Raw genomic sequence first — 20,848 nt, forward strand, 5'->3', positions numbered from 1 at the left:
AATGATCACAATCAATAACACTGCAATTAACAAAGCCTTATTACCTAACTACCTAACACACAAAACTAAGCTAAACAGAAGGAGAGACACACGTGGAGTGTGTGTGTGTGTGTGCGTAGAGAGAGAGAGGGAGAGAGAGATATGGTCGGGCGCGACCACCAGATGGAGCTATTCCTCACAGCGTTCAGGGGCGGAGCCACTGACGTCAGACAGGATCGCGAGAGGGAGAGAGCGAGAGAGAGAGAGAGAGAGAGAGAGAGATGGAGCTACGTCCTCAACGTCCGGAGCTGGAAACAGCTGGCGGAGGATGTGTGTGTGCGGTGTGTGTGCGTGGGTTAGCGGGACCCAAACAAAGAGAGAGAGAATGCGCGAGTGATATTCTGAGGCTCAGAAGGCGTGCCGCTATCACACGGGCGCGCATGAATAAACTGGCGTTTATTCCGCGAGACCGGTCTTTTAACTGATAGTAGAGGCTTTCTGAGATCGCGAATATGGCGGAGGTTAGTCGAAAACACTGTTACAGAAATCAACCCAGCGGCGTGGGTTTAATTGTCTGTCACTAATCCACACATCACCTCAGTAGGCATTAACATGGTCACTCTTCATCAACCAGGCCTTGAACTCACAACTTCAAACTGTATCTCTAGATCACGTGACTTGTAACAAACTTTCAAAAGCCTTTGTCCAGTGAGAAGTATAGCTCACTTAGATGCCCCAGAAAGAGGAGTTATATCCTTGCTGTAGGGACCCAGGGTTCAATTCCCCTGGCTGCTTCTTTGCTGCGTGTCAATTTCCTCCTGAACAAGGGAGTAGTGTAACTAAACTTTAAAAAATAAACACAATTATAGCTGCTGCGCAGCAATGGGTCGGGCCAGGACTATTTTTGGCAATTTTAAGCAATTCTGAGCAACAAACAGGAGAATAGGAAGGCAAGACAGTTGACATTGTAATGTTGCACATTTTGCACCAGTTGAGGCTGAAATCCATAATTTCTGGAACCAAAGAGCATTGTCTATCACACTGAGCTAATTAGCAAATGGCAACTCAACTGTGGCTTCACAAATTGAGTAAGCCATTCACTGTCGCGCAGGTAGATTTGAAAACACTGTAAAAAAAAAAAAAAAAAATCAGTTTTTGGGATAAAAAATGTTGTTTTTGTCAAACATCATCTACCATGACTCTAAAATTTTGTACATTTGTTACACAAAGACTACCAGGTATTTTGATGTATTATCATTATCACCCTTGCTGGGGCTTGAACCCATATCGTCTGGCACCAAGAACCAGCTCCTAGCCAACTGAGCTAATTGTCTGGAAGTGCAATCAGCAAGGTATGATATCTGTCAACATGGGAATTGTACCTGTGACCTAAAAGCAGAAGTCACAGTTTGTACAGACAGAGCTAAACAGACACATGATCAGCTCCCTCTGTCTGACCACTGACATGAAGGAACTGTCAACCTGGCTGTGTGAGTGAGTGTGGCGAGTCAGAGGAGTCCCTCATCCACACGTTCTGCTGGATAGCTCAGTGGGTAATGGTACAGACTTTAGATTTGGAGGGTGGGGGTTAAAATCCCAGTCACAGCTAATCTTTGCCTGGGTATACAAGATTGGCTGATGAAGGTCTTGCTTTCTTATAATTAATGGTTGTGAAAATAAATTGGTAACAGAACATTTCACTTTCAGGACTGACATTATTTGTATGTCTGATCAGAATGTGTAAGGTAATAGACTAGTATGGTGGACCTGATGACTCCACCCAGCTAGCAGGTTAGCTCAGTCACTACTGTCAGTGACTTTAGACTGGGTGGCAGGTGTTCAAATCCCAAGATGGGCAATTATGTTGCAGTTTGATCAACAGGATCTGGAGAAGAACAAATAAACAAAAAAATGAATATGAAAAGTATTTGTATCAGTAGTCACAAGGAATTGTATTTTGCACCATGTATGGAAGTATGTCCCTGGTGACACAGGATCTTATACCCATGCTTTCAACAATCCCTGAAGAACTCTTTCTTCCAAAAACGGTTCTCTGGATCAAAATAGTTCTTACTGGAACCCTTAGCGTTACCAAGAACCCTTATAAAACCTTTTATTCAGGAAAGGGGTTTTAAAGGGTTCTCTCGATCAAAATGGTTCTTACTGGAACCATTAGTGTTACCAAGAACCCTTGAAAAACCCTTTCTTCGGGAAAGGGTTTTTCAGAAGCAAATGGTTCCAGGTAGAAACTCAGTCCTTGTGAAAGAACCCTATTGGAACCCTTATTTCTAAGAGTGTAGCAAGTGGCCACGAGCGGGCAGCGGATTTTGCAGAGAGCGGAGCGAAGTACCGGTCCGGTTCTGCTCCGGTCCACTCACACCGCAAGTCTGAAGCCCAACCCCGACCCAGAATCCTGCTGTGTCCTACACAGTCATCGACAGTATGTTCAGTCATAAAACGGCTCTGTTATTATTATTATTATTCTCCCATCCATTCTGTGATTGGTGATTGGTGATCGGTATCGGCCGATTTATGATTTCTGTGATTGGTGATTGGATCGGCCCCCAAAAATGCTGATCGGAGCATCCCTAGTTTTATTCATTTTATTTTTCATTGCTAAAATGTATATGATCGGGTAAAATTAGCAGGAATGATCGGAATTGTATCGGGAGAAAAAAAAAGGTGATCGGATCGGGAAATATCGGGATCGGCAGATACTCAAACGATCGGGATCGGATCAGGAGCAAAAAAACATGATCGGGACAACCCTAGTTCTAGATGAAACCCTTGAAATATGAAAGGGTTCTTAGTGGAACTCCCTGCATGGGTTCTTGATGAAACCCTTGGAAAACGAAAGGGTTCTTGGTGGAACCCCCAGTATGGGTTCTTTGTAGAACCTCTCATGGGGGATTCTGGATGGAACCTTACACATACAGTTTATAAAAGGTTCTACCTGGAGCCAAAAAGGGTTCTACTATGAGGACAAGCTGAAGAACCTTATATGGTTTTACTTAGCACTTTTATTTCTAAGAGTGTAGCTACGCTTACACACACATGGAGTTACCGTCCAAAACGTTACACAAACATGTTAACTAACCAATCAGTAACGTCCTGCTGCATCCGCAGTGACGGAACTTCTGCAGGAACTGCTCCTGGTTCTGGGTCAGAGTCTGGTTCGAAGCGGTACGGCTGGACCGCTGTTTGTTTGTAGTGTAGAACCATAACCATGGTAACAAGCTGGACACGGACAGCACGGGGCGGAGAGACACAACCACTTCCTCAGTAGGACAGGGTCGGGGGTCATCTCATTAGCATACGGCTACACCCGACAGAATTACCCGTTTGAAAAAGTGGGTGAAAATAAGAATATGATCCACTCTGAAGTAAATGTTCCAGTTGCTGGTTTTCCAGTTGAGTAGTCCAAAGACCAGGTTTGGAGACATCAATAACTTATATTAACTTGTTGAAAAATAGCATAATAGGGCCCCTTTAAACTGACCGGTGTCGATCTAAAATAAAGACAGATTCAGCAACTGCATAGCTTATTTCTTGGCTAAAATGTTTTCAGAAACACATTTCGGTGAACTATTTTCAGAAAATAAGAGGGAGGTGGGAGGCTGCGAGGGGAGAACGATACGAGCTCGGATGGGGATTAAGGAGCACAGAGGGGAGGGATGTGTGTTGGGGGGGGGAGAGTTTTTTCAAACCTTTCATATCATAGACTACAGCTTTAAAAGTTCAAGTTTGATTTCAGAACCAGTTTCTTTAATCTGTAGTACTCCTGTTATGCGAATCCACCTTTCCCTCTTTTATTCATTTGAGCTGTTATTGAGCTTAAAATAACTTCCTTCCAAAATGCTCTTACATTTTTGTAGTTTTTCCGAAGGAAATGTTGTATTTGCTGTACAGTTCTTCCTGTACTGTCTTGTTTATAACTGAATCTCATAGAACTGCATTCACTCTGAATAGAAAGCCAAACAGCGGCTGATTTACAGCAGCGGTCGCTATGGTCGACGATTGGTAAAAAGTGCCAAGTCGTGGTTTGTTAAGTCTGTCCATTAAGACGATACACAAATAACTTTTAAAATGCCAAATGGTGGTTTTGGCAATGGTGGTCTGCTCACTTAGAACTAGGCTATGCTAATGACGTAGCTGCTCCATAAACCATGCTGTTTGTACCACGGACAGTCTCTGGTTTGTACTCTAAAGTTTGCTTTGGTCTCTGTATGAAACGTAAGATACTATCTCACGGAGCCGGGAGACTACGAACGCTGTCTTTGCCTCCATTACCGATTCACTGACGAGTGATTAGACTTAGACTTATCTTTAGTGATCCCTTTGGAATGACTACTGCAAGGAAATTGAATATCCAGCAGCTTACAAAAAACAAAATAAATATGCAAGGTAAACAGACAGTAAACAATCAACTCTAAGCTAAATATATTTGTATAAGTAGAGATAAGAATACAAGTAAAACAAAACAAAAAAAAATAAGTTAAATGTAGAGAACTGTATAGAGTGAGTGCCTCCCACTCCTTCCCTTTCGTCCTCTTTACCCTATTTCCTCATCCCCCCAATTGAGGAGTTGTAGAGTATGATGGTATGAGGGGAAAAGGAGTTCTAGAGTCTATTGTTCCTACACTTGGGAAGGAGCAGCCTTCCACTGAACAGGCTCCTCTGGTTGCTGATGACATGTGCATGGGGTGGCTGGCATTGTCATTAATGTCCAGCAGTTTGTCCAGTGTCCTCCTCTCTGCCACCATCACCAATGAGTCCAGTTTCATGCCAACCACAGAGCTGGCCCGCCTGATCAGTTTATCCAGTCTGGAGGTGTCCTTGGATATGAATGACATGAGGAGAATCTCTATGCTGATTGGCAATTTTGTGTGTCAAATTTGTCCGTCAACATCGACTCGAGCGATGAAACATCTTGACTCATCTGCTTCATGGAAGTGAATGTGGCTGTGTCCCAGCTGTGTCTCATTGTCTCATCAGCTTTGATCGTTCTCCCGAATCACCTCAGCCTGCCCTTGCGTTTCCCCACCTGTCTCTTCTCTTACTAATCAGCCCTAGTGTTTGTGTGTGTCTTTCCTCTTTGTCATTGCACGTTTGTCTTTGGATGTCGACCCAGCACCCGCTCTGTCCATCTGGTCTTCCCAGTGTGTGTCTCTAGTGTGTTCTCTTGTGTGTTTTGGATCCTTCATTCATCTGTTTTCTGTTTTTATTTCACTCCTTTTGTTGAATACTGTTTTTGCCCTCGTGGTCTCCCTCAGTTGGATTGTGTTTTTGTTAGTTTCCTTTATATATGGACATGTTCCTTTTCTTTAAATCTGTATTTGCGTAGCCTGATTCTATCAGCTCATAATATAATTAATATATCCCAATGTGACAAAGATAAAGGCAGACATGATGTTCACAGTGGTGGATTACCAAACCAGCAATTCACTATTTTTAAATATATAGTTCTGTGAAGATACGACATAGGGTAGGCGTTTTTATGCAAACAGGATCTTGCTTAGGGTCAAACATACTTAAGACTTAACATGGTTACTGATTGTCCGATGAATGCAAGTGTCATAACAAATGTGGTTCTCTGATAAACTGTCATAGACCATGTCACCACTGATAAATTCAAAATAATCTGCATACTTCACTGTGTTACAAGCCTTTGTAGAATGGACTGTCAAGATTCAAAGTAGCTCTGACTCGGACAAATGTGTGAATTGCTGAAAGTTGAGTCTCATTCTCACATTTTAAAAAATAATCCTCCATTAAAGATGAAAGATCTTTAATGGAGGATCATTTATTTCCAGTTAAATATGATTAAGAGGACTTATTCCCACACTGAGCTGTACTTACAGCAGGCTTACCAAGAATCTGTTTGTTATTTAAACATGAGTCTTCACTTTACCCATCATTTCACTGAATTGATACTATTTTCTTGTATTTAAATTAACTGCACATCTCTTGACATGTTTGCACTCCACAGCCGGACTGCCACCTCCACCTCCACCTCCGCTGGGCGGATAACCCCTATGTGTCTGGGACTGTCCACACCAAAGAATCTGCTCCTGGTCTCATCATGGGTGCTGGTGAGTCTCCAGAGCAAAAATGATTTTATTTACTTGACTATGGAACATTTTATCCCAACTGATGTTTAGAGGGATCCTGGAAAAACACACAGACCAGACGTGTAACCAACAAGACAATTTGGACAGCCATGATGACCAAATTATAGATTGTAAACACAATATGAAGAAAAAGAAAATCACCCACAAAAAAAGACCCACAAAATCACAGGAAAGAAAGCAGGTAAACAGACCAAGCACAGGTCCATATCAAGTTGACAAGTGTTAAGTCTTTAAATGTGTGTGCCAAGTTTTGTTCATTTACAAGTATCCATAGCCCCTCAACAACTGACTGACTTTCATTCCACAGCAAAATCATTCCACAAAAACACCAAAGCCATTCGGCTGACCAAATATGAGGTGGATCTGCTTTACCTACAAAGAGTAGGATGCCAAGAGGTGTATATCACCCCTCTTACTTTTGCATGTTGCTTGTCGTTGGACTATGATTCAAATTTGGCCTGTACATGTCTTCAGACCTGGACTCTCATCAAACGTGAAATTTGGACGAAGATGTGACCATGTGGAGTTGAATTACATCAGCTTCCTTTTCATGGCAAAGCATCAAAATTTGTCACACACTGTGAAATAATGTGTTAAATTTGTACCTTTAAGGGTCCAACAGCTTGTCACCCTCAAAGGTACACCTATTGTTCCCCTACACATGGGAACATTTTAGTATAGTTTACTAAAATGTACCCTTTCAAATGGTGCAAATGTGTTCTCTTGGGGGGTACTGTCCCAGTGACAAACCAATTGTACCTTATGCTGTGAAATTTGTACTTAATACAACACAAAATAGTAAAAAAATGTTTCATCCCATTTATTTATCAGAAAACTATTACACATATACACTCACCGGCCACTTTATTAGGTGCACCTTGCTAGTACCATGTTGGACCCCCTTTTGCCTTCAGAACTGCCTTAATCCTTCGTGGCATAGATTCAACAAGGTACTGGAAACATTCCTCAGAGAGTTTGGTCCATATTGACATGATAGCATCACGCAGTTGCTGCAGATTTGTCGGCTGCACATCCATCATGCAAATCTCCCGTTCCACCACATCCCAAAGGTGCTCTATTGGATTGAGATCTGGTGACTGTGGAGGCCATTTGAGTACAGTGAACTCATTGTCATGTTCAAGAAACCAGTCTGAGATGATTTGCGCTTTATGACATGGCGCGTTATCCTGCTGGAAGTAGCCATCAGAAGATGGGTACACTCACTGTGGTCATAAAGGGATGGACATGGTCAGCAACAATACTCAGGTAGGCTGTGGCGTTGACACGATGCTCACTAATGAGACTAATGGGCCCAAAGTGTGGATCCATGCTTTCATGTTGTCGATGCCAAATTCTGACCCTACCATCCAAATGTCACAGCAGAAATCGAGACTCATCAGACCAGGCAACGTTTTTTCCAATCTTCTATTGTCCAATTTTGGTGAGCCTGTGCGAATTGTAGCCTCAGTTTCCTGTTCTTTGCTGACAGGAGTGGCACCCAGTGTGGTCTTCTGCTGCTGTTGCCCATCTGATTCAAGGTTCGACGTGTTGTGCGTTCAGAAATGCTCTTCTGCATACCTCGGTTGTAACGAGTGGTTATTTGAGTTACTGTTGCCTTTCTATCAGCTCGAAACCAGTCTGGCCATTCTCCTCTGACCTCTGACATGAACAAGGCATTTGCGCCCACAGAACTGCCGCTCACTGGATATTTTCTCTTTTTCGGACCATTCTCTGTAAACCCTAGAGATGGTTGTGCGTGAAAATCCCAGTAGATCAGCAGTTTCTGAAAAACTCAGACCAGCCTGTCTGGCACCAACAACCATGCCACGTTCAAAGTCACTTAAATCACCTTTCTTCCCCATTCTGATGCCTTAATGCATTGAGTTGCTGTCATGTGATTGGCTGATTAGAAATTTGCGTTAAAAAGCAGTTGGACAGGTGTATCTAATAAAGTGGCCAGTGAGTGTATGTATTACATATAGATATTCTGGAGGGCAGCAGCAGCTTTTCCTCCCATTTTTCTTGGTCTTTTGCCACTTTAAGTAGTGGACACAAAACTGTTTTCAGTGATGCCAATTTTTCCGAGTTCAACTTTTGTAACTCATTGTAAAACTTTGTTACAAAATATTCATATTTTTGTGATCCAGAAAAAAAATATTTAATAGGTGGGAGTCATCTGAGATCTCAAGAGTGTTCATCATCTTGTGTACATAGTGCCTGACTTGTAGGTATTTCTAGAAATCCTAGATAGGTATATTGTACTGAGCTCCTAAGGACTCATTATTTCAAACTTCCAATATCAAAGAGATCACACACCCTTTTTATTCCTGCTTTTCGCCTTGTCTTGAAATTTGGTCCTGCCTCCTCTACTGATAAATCCAGATTATCCATCTAAATTGTGAGAACATTTAGTGGGTTACATGCCTTAAAATGTTTCCTCAAGCTACTTCATGTCTTAACTATGTTAATTATTAGTGCATTATCCTTTGCTAAAATTGGTGATTCACACACTATTTTGTCCAATAGATTTACAGGAGAGAATGGTTTACACATCATTGTTTCCATTTCAAGCCCTGGCAGTCCTGTCTGCTCAGCTACCCATGAGTAAAATATTCTGGCATGTATTAACAATACATAATTTTTAATCTTGGGTAAACACCACCCATCTTGTTCCTTAGTGAGTTGGAGGGTTTCCATTTTATTTTGGGCTTTCTGCCTGCCCAAGTCTCACATTACTTCACTAATATCTCTGATATCATTTATTTTTAAGATTACAAATAGCATAGACACAGGATAAATCATTTTAGGGATAAGGCATCTTCTTGATAAGGTTAATTCTGCCGTGGAAGAATATAGGCAAATTGTTACATCTCACCATATTTTCAGGGGTTAACATTTTCAGCATACAGTTGATTAACTTTTGGTGCAACTTTAATTCCTAGGTAACTAAATCCTGCCAGAGCTCAGTGAAATATTTTAACAAAATCAGGCTCAGAGCATCTGTTCTCGACCAAAGGCATTATTTTTCAAAGTTAACTTTGTACCCAGATATCAATCCAAATTATTTGATACATTTGATCAGAGCTGGTACTGAGGTATTCAGATCTGTTAGGGTCCGAGAATATCATCCACATACAAAAGAATGTTTTGCTCTTAAGTCCCTAATGTTGTTCCTCTAATATTTGGATTTTGTTGTTTTGTTTGTTGGATAGCAATTGCCAGTGGTTCTATAGGCAAAGCAAATAAAAGTGGGGAGAGTGGGCTTCCCTCGGCTGTTCCTCTTTTTATTTTAAAAGGGTGCTGATGCAAGATAGAATTTCCATGTTTGTTTGGTGATATTCCTTCTTGACCAGTAGGGCAGGAACATGACATCGATGTCGGAGATGAGCAGCCGATTAAACAGAGGTTTAATCGCATGTCACCGAAGAGGCGCAAGTATTTGCATTCAGAGATTAAGTAAATGCTCAAAACTGACATTGCTGCGGGCCTCTCCCTGCATTTTGGTGCCAGAAACAGATAACATGCAGTGATTCTGTACAGATCTGAGGAAAGTGAATTCTGTCACAAAAGTAGATTCCTTTCCGTTACCACAAATGGATGATTTTATAGATCAGGTTGGGTCGGCTAAATTCGTTTTTCTTTTTTTTTCGTAATTCAGGGTTATTGGCAGCTGCCACTGTCTGATGATCTGGTCTGATGAACGGTGTGGTGGCCGGTTTGGAGTGTTGTTAAGTCTATTTGGACAACCTGGTGATTTTTAGTGATACATGACATTCTCACCTGCAGCACATCCGTGCACTATTTGAGAGGTTGGCTAAAGCACAGCTTACCATAAATCTGGCCAAGTGCGAGTTTGCGAGAGCAGTCCAGGCTAAAGTTATGGCAGTGGCCAAGTATCCTCAACCTAACAAAAAAGGAGTTACAGCATTTCTTGGGCTTGGGGGCCACAACATGGGGCCACAGCTTTCCCCGAGTCAGACGCAACAGCTCCGTGAGCTGGTGAACCAGAACATGGATGTCTTCTCCGACCTACCTGGACCGACAGATGTCGTAGCTCACGATATAATCACCGAACCAGGAAGGACTATCAGACAATGCCCCTACCGCATTCCAGAGGCTCGGTGGACCACTGTCAGGGAAGAGGTGAAGAAGATGCTGGAGCTAGGGGTGCTGGAAGAATCCAACAGTGCCTGGTCCAGTCCTATCGTCCTGGTCCCCAAGCCAGATGGGACCCCAAGGTTCTGCAATGATTTCCGCAAAGTAAGTGGGGTCTCCCTCTTCGACACCTACCCCATGCCACGGGTCAACAACCTAATTGAAAGGCTCGGTCCAGCCAGATTAATCAGCACCCTGGATCTGACCGAGGGATATTGGAAGGTACCCCTCACAGACAGAGCCAAGGAGAAGACAGAGTTTTCAACACCGGATGTTCTCTATCAGTACCGTGTCCTGCCGGTTGGAGTCCATGGAGCATCTCAAACCTTCCAGCGACTGATGGACAAAGCCCTGAGGCCTCACAGAGACTACGCAGCCGCTTGCCTGGATGACATTGTGGTCCACAGTCAAAACTGGACAACCCACCTAAAACAGTTGGGGACTGTGTTGGAGGCCTTGCGAAAGGCAGGATTGACTGCGAATCCAAAGAAATGCAGCCTGGGGCTGGAGGAAGCAGAGTACCTGGGATTCACAATTGGCCGGGGGAGTATGAAACCCCAGCCTCAGAAGATAGATAGTATAGCTGCCTGGCCTCACCCTACGACCAAGAAACCTTTGTAGGCCTGGTTGGCTAATACCGACAGTTCATACCAAACTACCCTTGCCACACCATTACACGACTTGACCCCAAACAGGCTTCCCCGGCTGGCGAAGTGGACAGAGGAGGCGGAAGAGGCCTTCAACAGCCACGCCCTATGCACTGAGCCGCTCTTAGTGACACCTGACTTCCGACACCCCTTAGAGAGGAGCACCCAGTTACATTCATAAGCCTTATGTTACTTAAATATGAATTATGCTAGGTTGAAAAAGAATGTCTGGCCATTAAGTGGGCGCTATCGAAGCTGAAGTACTAACTCTTGGGTAGAAAGTTCACTCTAGTCACTGACCATGCTCCCCTCCAGTGGATGTGTGTGAATAAAGAAAGAAATTCCAGGATGACACGATGGTTCCTGGAAGCACAGGATTTCCATTTTATTGGGCGGGGAAGGATCAGAAGAATGCAAATGCCCTCTCCCGGCGGGATTAGTGCCTCTGGACAGCCGCTCCCTGCCCTAGCAAGGAGCTGGGGGGGAGGGATATGTGAGGTGTCCCGGCAACCGTTTGCCCACAGACTGAGGCTGGCTGAGATAATTGATAATGAGTACTATCATTCACTGCTGCTCTGGACCTGGCAGTAGGACACAGGCGATCACCATTCCACTAATCACGTCACCCTCTGTATAAAGCAAAGTTTCTCCCCAGCCCCAGGGGGCCCGAGGACTCCAGCACAGGAGGAAAGTGGAGGGAGCTTCGGAGAGCGGAGAAATCCAGGAAGTTTTGGACTCACCCACCGATGTAAGGAAGTGGAAAATTCAAACTAATTCTCTTTTCACCTCTCACCCCTTCTCCAGCGGCACGAGGCCTGTCGGAAGTAGGACCCCTCACAGTGAGAATGGAGTACCCCCGACTGGGAAGAATTATATTGGACTTTGGCCCCACCCCCGTCTCCCCACCTTAAATAAAGTTTTGTTGTGCACCGTTACCAACTGTGTCACTGGTGTTCTGTTCCAACCCCCGTGTACCCCACCTAGGCCAGGGTTCCCACAGCCTGTGGAATTCCCTCCCAGATCACCTGAGGGCTCCACAAAACATTGACACCTTTAAGAGGGGCCTGAAAACCTCTTTTAAAAAAAGCATTTTTGTAAACCTTGTGCTCTTTTTTGTGCTGTTTTTAAACCTGTTTTTACCTGATGGGAGTAGAGTAGAAGATTTAATATGGAATAAAGGAGGTCCTGTGTTGGACAAACCAATTTAGCCCAAAATATGTGACATCCCTGTTAATATGGGACAGTTGTACAATCCTACTCCAGAAACATGTCATTGGTCCGAAATCAGGTTTAAACGTATTATTCCATAATTATGGCTTAATATATGATTTATTAAGGCGCTATATAAATCCAAGTTATTATTATTATTATTTAAAGATCTTTGTCTGTTATATCTTAGCTAAATTTGCCAATTGTTCAGTTTATAACATTTGCCAAGGCTTGTTCGTCCCATTTGGTAAATTGTTAAAAAGTACATAAATAAAGCAATAAAAAAGGGTCATAACAGGTAAATCCTTACATCTATTCTCTATATGTTCTCCCCTCTCTCTCTCTAGTATTGTTGCATGCTTCATATGAGACTGTCTGCCTGATGAAATCTTCAATTCCTCATCTTTCCTACAGGTAACCTTGGCTCAAAGCTAATAGAATATAAAGAAGAGATGTACATCTCCTCAGACTGTGGAAGGACGTGGAGACAGGTACTGCCCTCCTTTTTTCCCCTCTCTTAACTTCCTCTTTAGTGTTTCCATAACATCGTAACCTTCTCTACGCTTCCCCTCTGCTCTCATAAAAGTTACGTGATCTGAGGAAATAAATAAATAATTGTATCTATCCAGTTTGATTTTACTCAAAACTGTACACCACTGTATAAGTTGTACCATTTTGGGTGTGTGACTTAGGTAATATATTAGTAATAACATTTCAATTTCAAATAACCTTTTGTGTTACTTCGTTTAAGATTTTTGAGGAGGAGCATCACATTCTGTACCTGGACCACGGTGGGGTCATTGTTGCCATCAAGGACACATCTATTCCATTGAAGATACTCAAGTAAGATTACTGTTAACATGTTACCATATCACTAGCAATCCTTCATACTATAACACCGTTAGCTGGGCAGGCCCATTATATTATGCTTTTTTAAATCACATCTTACCTTTGATTTGACATTGTTTTTTCTAGAATTGAACAGTATTCATAGATAATCCTTTACAGTCCTTTTGCAGTCAATCAATCAATATATCAATATATAGTATGGTTATATAATCAGAACAAACATTGCAAACAGGATTATGACTGGATATTTGTCTGGTGAGGTGTGGACACGATTGTTTCCGTGGGTTTTCCCTTCTTAGAAAGCACGGTATCTTTCCACTGTTATGCGGATGACATTCAGATTTATGTACCACGAAGGAAACATGATGCCCCGTCAATTAAGCCACTTCTATTATGTCTTGATGACATTAATCCTTTGGCTGCTGTGGCAAACAAATTTCCCCGTTGAGGGACAATAAAGGAATTCTGATACTGATTCTGATTCTGATTTAAATCAGAAGAAGACAGAAGTAATGGTTTTTGGCCCCAGCGGCTGCTGTAGTTCCCCACCTTGGGCCCCTTGGTACAGCAACCGTTACAAATATGGGTTTTAAGATGGACAGTGATTTTAAATTGGATCGGCAAATTAGTGCAGTGGCAAAGAGCACCCTTTTTCATCAAAGAAAACTAGCAAAGGTGAAACCCATCCTCTCAACTGAGCGCTTTGTAACAGTAGTCCATGCCTTCAGTACATCTCGGCTGGACAACTGTAATGCTCTTTATCTTGGAGTCAGCCAATCCTCACTCTCACGTCTCCAGTTGGTACAAAATGCAGCTGCTCGCCTTTTAACTGGAACATGGAGGAGAGAGCACACCACTCCTATTCTGGGCTCCCTCCACTGGCTGCCTGTGCACTTTAGAATTCCTTTTAAGATTATTTTATTTGTTTTTAAATCCTTAAATGGTCTCACTGCGTCTTACCTCTCAAACGTCCATTCAGCACAGAAATGCTGCACGCTTACCATCAAACTCAGCCATTTTTCCACACTAACCACAAAGACTCTTGACCCCTGACTATGAAGAGATGCCACGTGATACCAACGTCATTATTCTATTGGCTCACAAGCCTTGTCAGAAGCCGCAGCCACATGTCACACATGTACACAGAGGAAAACAACATAAATTACAGACCGAAAACATTTTTTAAAATGATTAATTCACAATCAAAGACATTTTTCACGAGAAGTGATACTTTGATCCTGTACATTTCTAAAAGCTCTGTGGATGTATTATTTTTTTTAAATATTTGTTTAAATAAAAATGTTGTCAATATGACCTTTAAAGGTTAAATCCAGTAATATATGAGTAAATATACGATTACATATGGTTCAAGATACATTATCGTATCATAAGAGTAAATACCATAAAATGATTACGAGGAAAATAAAGAGCATGGTAAAGGTTTATTTTCCTTACTGCTCATACTTGATTTAACTACCTAACTAGTTCAACTGTGGGGTGGGATGGGGGGGGCATCCAGCTCGCCACTCTGGAGGAGTTGGCGGAGGACAGAATAATGTCCAAACTTTGGACATTACTTTCCGCCCCTCCACAAAAGACTCAAATATATATTCAGCAACAGACTAATTCAACAACACTTTGCGAAGGTGTGATACAGGATTTCATTCCTGCCTAAGCCATCGGGCTGTACAACTTCTGTAAAGTGTAGTCTTTGTAAAAGAGGCCTAGTTATTACTAAGTGTATTGTAAAGCTGTTTTCGGAAACAATTATGGCTCCATCTGAAGAACCTTTTATCATTTTGTTGATTGTGAATACTGCCTTTTTCTCTACAGGTTTAGTATTGATGAAGGGAGGACGTGGACTGTTCACAACTTCACCAGCACCTCTGTGTTTGTCGATGGACTCCTGAGTGAGCCAGGAGACGAGACCCTGGTTATGACGTGAGTAAAATCACAATTAAAATCACAATGGTAAAACTTGTATTTATGTTGGAATAATGAAATCAAAGTATAAAGGTTCAGCTGAATCAATCGCGAATGGTCTGAATACATTTGTTGGGGTTGTAGCAGGAGCAGATTTGGTTATCAACAGTTAGTTAACTGTTGGCCAAATTTGATGAAGTTGCCTTAACTGTAAGATGTTTAAATACGTGTTTTTTGTGTTTTTCGTCGTATTTGTAATCATTTTTTCATATCAATATCAATATGATTATCGGTATTAATAATTATATTTAATATATTATCATGATATAATCATGAATAAACGGGGCACCACCCTGGGATCAGGGAAAAGATAACCTAAAACTGTATTCAGTCTCAATATAAAGGTTTTATACTCACATGCCAATCATCGTGATCATTGGCATGGAAGCATAAAAACAATCAAACAATTAAGAAGGGCGTGAAATTCAAGCACTAGCCTTCACAACCTGCTGTTATCCAGTGACATATACACAACAAGCACAAGAGACCGCTAGTTATAACATAATAAGATTTATTAAAATCAGTAATAATGATCACAATCAATAACACTGCAATTAACAAAGCCTTATTACCTAACTACCTAACACACAAAGCTAAGCTTAAACAAAGGGAGAGACACACGTGGAGTGTATGTGTGCGTATGTGTGTGCGTGCGTGTGTGTGCGTGCGTGTGCGTGCGTGTTGAGAGAGAGAGAGAGAGGGAGAGATGGCTATGGGCGGCCACCAGATGGAACTATTCCTCGCAGCGTTCAGGGGCGGAGCCACTGGCGTCCGATGGAGTAGCGAGAGAGAGAGAGAGAGAGAGAGATAGCCGTATGTAGCCACCAGATGTAGCTATGTCCCTAGCGTCCGCCGGGAACAGCTGGCTTAGGACACGTGTGTGCGGCGTGTATGTGTGTGTGTGTTAGCGGGACACAAACAAAGAGAGAGAAAATGCGCGAGCGATATTCCGAGGCCCAGAAGCCGTGCCACTATCACACGGGCTCGCGTGAATGAACTGGCGTTTATTCCGCGAGACCGGTCTTTTAACTGATAGTAGAGGCTTTCTGAGCTCACGAATATGGCGGAGGTTAGTCAAAAACACTGTTACAGAAATCAACCCAGCTGCGTGGGTACACGATCAGCATTCACATACAGCAGCACATGAACAAACGGACTCGGCGGTCCGCGATCAGAACTTAAAACACATTAACAAGAATTACAAGCATGTCCTACACTATCGAATCTCTGCTTCTGCCCAGACAAATAGCCTCTTACTTTTGTCGATGTGAGATGCGTCGATGTGAGGGTTTCGTCCCGTGCGGCGATGGCGTTCCTTGACGCCGGCAACGGACAGTAGTTCGTGGGGCGCTCGTTCAGCGCCGGATCCAATTGGTTGAAGAAAACCGTTAGTTATTCTTCCTTCTGCAGGGAATCGATAAATCGCGGGGCTCGGCGATTTAGTCAGCTGATTTCAGACAAAGACGGGTCGAGTTATCCGTTCTGCTGGCAGCTGGGACGAAGAAAGTTTTTCTTCTTACCACGGGGAACGGGAGAGTCGCGCTGTCGCGGTGGTCTCCTCGGGATCCAAAATGATAAACAAAAGAAAAATAAAACGAGTAGAGAAAAAGAGGGGTAAAACAGTCTGTTGCTCGTCCAGCGAGTTTGGGGGAAAGACTGCGGCCTAGGACAAAGGGAAACGCTGCAGACGTAATCTTCACCTCCTGGCGTAACGCGAGTTACTTTGGAGAGAGGAAGTTTTCTGGTGGCCGCGGGATTTATAGCTCACGGCTGGTCCGGGGGACCCCCTGGAGTCCCATGCAGTGGCCATCCAATAGAGCGCCAGCTGTGTGACGTCAGATCTCGTGACCAGGTGGAGGTGACACTAAAATGGTGGTTGTAGTTTTTTATCTCCTTTGTCCCATTGTCTGGCCGCATTGTGTAGGCTTTGTAGGCCGCATTCTGTAGTCCTAACGGTTAGGTCCCAACACATTGAATCTCAACAGAAACCCTTCCACATCGATGCTTCCTTGATGAGTTTAAATGACAATATAGTGTATTGAGAGAAATATCTGTGGAATCACAAATTAAACATCCTACTTTCATACCACCCATTCTCTGCTTGTGCCTGATGTGTTTCGTCAGAGGGTCACATAGTATAGACCCCTGAAGCATACAATGTTTTAACCATATTTCTATAAGCACAGGCAGTGGACTATAATTGAGGTAGCTGTGGCTCAGAGGTAGAAGGAGCTGTCATCCAATCTGTGGTTTGAATCCCAGCTCCTCCAGTCTGCATGCCAAAGTGTCCTTGGGCAAGATACTGAACCCCAAATTGCCCCCATAAACTGTATGAAAGTTAGATCCTGACGTGCACTGATGTCCTCTGCAATGGACCTGCATTTATATAGCACCTTTTCCAGCTAACTAGCTACTCAAGGCGCTTCACATACTACATTCAGTCACATTTACCCGTTCACACACACATTCATACACTGATGGCAGAGGAGCTGCCTGCACATCAGGATCTAACACATCATACACATTCACATGCCGATGGCGCAGCATCGGGGGTTCAGTATCTTGCCCAAGGACACTTCGGCATGCAGACTGGAGGAGCCGGGATTCGAACCGCCAATCTTCTGGTTGACGGATGACTTGCTCTACCTCTAAGCCACAGCCACCCCGAATAGCCCGAACAGCCCCCCAATCAGTGTATGAATGTGTGACTAGAAAGTGCTATATAAATGAAGGTCCATTTACTTTTCTCCAACCGACTGAAGATGTAAGTGTTGCTGGCCAATCTGGCCATTATTGGCATGCCAATGCCACAGTTTAATACTGTATTCACACCAAACATGAAACTTGAAATATTTTACCTTGAGCAAGACATTAACATGTGGTTGTGTCACAACAGCCAATCAGCTTTGAGATTCTCCTCCTCTTGTCCAGACATTGCTGATTCTGAAATTAAGGGGGGGGGGGGGGGGGGGGGGGTATCCATTTGTGGTTACCCAGAGCTCTACGATAGTATCTCATAGTATCTCACAGGAACCAGACTAAACTATGTGCATACAGTTAATGTATGTGTACAAACCATAGTCTGTCTATGGTACAGAAAACGATTTCACTGCTGGATTTATGTCTAGATGACATTATTTTGAGTGTTGATGGAGCAGCTGATCCTAACCAGCCAAAGTACAGTTGCTGCAGCCCAATAACTTTATTATCTTAGCTGCCACAACAGAGAAGTTGGGGGCCCAAACAAACCCAGGTATTATGCAACTGAAATGGGTAAAGCTATGGACTAACCCTGAGGAGGTCAAAAGACAAGCAGTAGACACCTTGCACAAACTGCAAAAGTAGACATTGTGTCACAGTATTTCATCTCTCTTGTCTCCTGTGGGGAGATTGAGGAGGGAGGAACCAACCATGTGTCCCCCCCCACCCCCCCAATCCACAGGGTTAAACTGCTATCAGATTCTTTACCCACCAATGAAGATGAAATACAACCAAACGTTTCACAGTTAACCCAGGGAACGACTTGTGTGTGCTGATCTGTAGTAATACAGTGACCCAGTAACATACCTACATTATTAGCAGCTCCATAATTATAAATGTTATACTCTAGAGCAGTGGTTCCCAAACTTTTTCTGCAGGGCCTCCCTTTGGTAGATAGAAAAAATGTTTGGTAAAACTCCTGTTGTTTTTAAATGTGCTATACATATAAAGTTGACTTATGTATAACAGTCATTTAAGCCGCTTTATTAACTGCATTTAAACTTGAAATGGCAGAAGCGACCAGTTCTTATTATGATCTGAGTCACTGCAGCATTTGGTCGGCAAAGGAGTACTGAGTCGAGATGGTTCATTGGACCGGTTGTTGTTTCGGTCTGATTCCCCGCCGTGGCTCTCGGTCCGCGAGTGAGTCATAAGCAGCGGTTCGTGAGACTGTAACTTCGGTTTGCAGTAGTCTATATAGCCAGTAGAGGTGCTAGTGGACCAGGAGACTCATGTTAAACACCATAGAACAGACGGACTTCCTGCTGCCAAGCTGGTAAGCATTTGCAACCACTGGGACGGATGGCGAAAGGAAAACTATATTTCAATAACAACCGACTCATTTGCTGCCGACACCCGATTCTACCCGCTCAGTGAATTAACTTAGTTCAAAGAACTGACTTTGTCATGGGTATACTAAGAATCAAGGGGGTATGGACCCAAGTGCAGATAAAAAGATAAAAAGGGAGACCGGAGGGTGACCAGGCAGATGGGTGACCAGGCAGATGGGACTGCTCGGGAGGCCGGGCAGGAGGGTGACCAGGTGGACGGGACCGCTCAGGAGGCAGGGCAGGAGGGCGAGGCCGGGCAGGAGGGCAACCAAGCGGGCCGGGCAGCGCAGGAGGCCGGGCAGGGACTGCAGGCTGCTGAGACTCCGACAAGGCAGGAACTGCAGGCTGCTGAGACTCCGGTGAGGCTGGGACTGCAGGGTGCTGAGACTCCGGCGAGGCTTGCTGAGGCACCACCGGTGCAGGAACTGGAGATGGATCAGGCTCCGCCGGTGCAGGCACAGGAGACAGCTGAGGCTCCGGCAACCCAGGAACTGAAGACGGCAGAGGCTCTGCTGATGAAGGAACAGTTGACGGCAAAGGCACCGCCAACACAGGAACTGGCGACAAGCAGACCCCTGGCAGGATGCGTGAAGTAGGCGTTAGAGGGTCGCAAGCTAGCTAAGTGGTGGCTAGTCAACTGGATGTTCCTGGGCCCTCCCTGTGCCAGGCAAGTTCCCAGGAATGGGTCATGGCTGGAGCTAGGAGGTTGCTTGACAGGGGTAGCCTGAAAGTCCTTGGCCCAGGCGGGCAATGAGCACCACACCCATGGCTTGGAGCAACTCTCCCTCCGTGCCTCCATCAGGGCCAAAGCCCTGTCTTCCTTGCTCACAGCATGCCCATACTCTCCCCGGAGGCATTCGAGAGTATAGGTTGCTTTAATGATATCTTTTCCTAAGGAAACATGATCCGCTGGGTCCATTTTACGGCCTCGGTTGTTCTGTCATGGGTATACTAAGAATCAAGGAGGTATGGAACCAAGGCCAGATAAAAATGTTTATTTAAATAATAAGCTAACAAAAAACGTCCAAAAACAAGGGCAAAAACACTATATACATAAAAGGGAACAAGATAATCCACAGAAAAACAGAACTCACAAACAGTAATCCAGAAAACACCAGGGCCCAGTATTTCAAAATTTGTAATCTGGATCAGAATAATCCAGATAATGAAATCCTCCATTTCTCAGTTATGGATCAAGGTGATCCTGCTGACTTTATCTGAGTATTTCAAAACACTGGCCGGGTGGATCACTGTGATCCCGACCTGGCTGGATACGGATTACCAAATCTCAAGTCTCTGCCTCTGGATCTGAAACATGGCGGACTACTTCACGGAAGGAGCAGCTGGGAGCACGACTTTCACGTCAAAAATGTAAGTTTACCGTCGTCTAATGTTTAGCGGTTTAAGGACCATATGAACGCCAACCAACATATCGTGCTAGCTAACTATATGAATTGTCATGTACTTAAAACCAGGCTGTAGCGATCTCTAATTGAGCCGCGGCCGTGCTAACGGTAGTTAACTCGGCTCCATTGACTTGCGTGTTAAGCAGCTAGCGGGCTAGCGGTAGCTGGCTTTGTTTACGAATTTTGCGGTCCATGGTTTGATTTACAAGGTAATTAATCTGACATACATTATACCATAACTGTTTAAACTAACATCAACCTGTTTGGAGTTTATTAGTGTAACGTCATTGGCAACACAGCAGACTTAAAATAGGCTACATGTAAAAAAATAAAAAATAAAAAATAGGCTTGTGTGTACAGACCAGACTGCTACAGTGCTCTGGAAACCTAACATTACA

General features: G+C 43.7%; 1 protein-coding gene across 2 annotated transcripts in view; it reads left to right on the forward strand.

The window, feature by feature from the left end:
* Positions 1-20,848, forward strand: part of sorcs2 (sortilin-related VPS10 domain containing receptor 2) — a 521,993-nt gene that overhangs the window by 387,358 nt on the left and 113,787 nt on the right. For both annotated transcript variants that reach the window (XM_084003700.1, XM_084003701.1), the window contains exons 11-14: positions 5,969-6,071; positions 12,536-12,612; positions 12,873-12,964; positions 14,804-14,911. In XM_084003700.1, coding sequence (XP_083859826.1) covers positions 5,969-6,071; positions 12,536-12,612; positions 12,873-12,964; positions 14,804-14,911 — 380 coding nt within the window. The remainder of the gene's footprint in view (positions 1-5,968; positions 6,072-12,535; positions 12,613-12,872; positions 12,965-14,803; positions 14,912-20,848) is intronic.

The sequence above is a fragment of the Eutrigla gurnardus genome (assembly GCF_963514095.1).
Source record: "Eutrigla gurnardus genome assembly, chromosome: 23".
Lineage (NCBI taxonomy): Eukaryota > Metazoa > Chordata > Actinopteri > Perciformes > Triglidae > Eutrigla > Eutrigla gurnardus.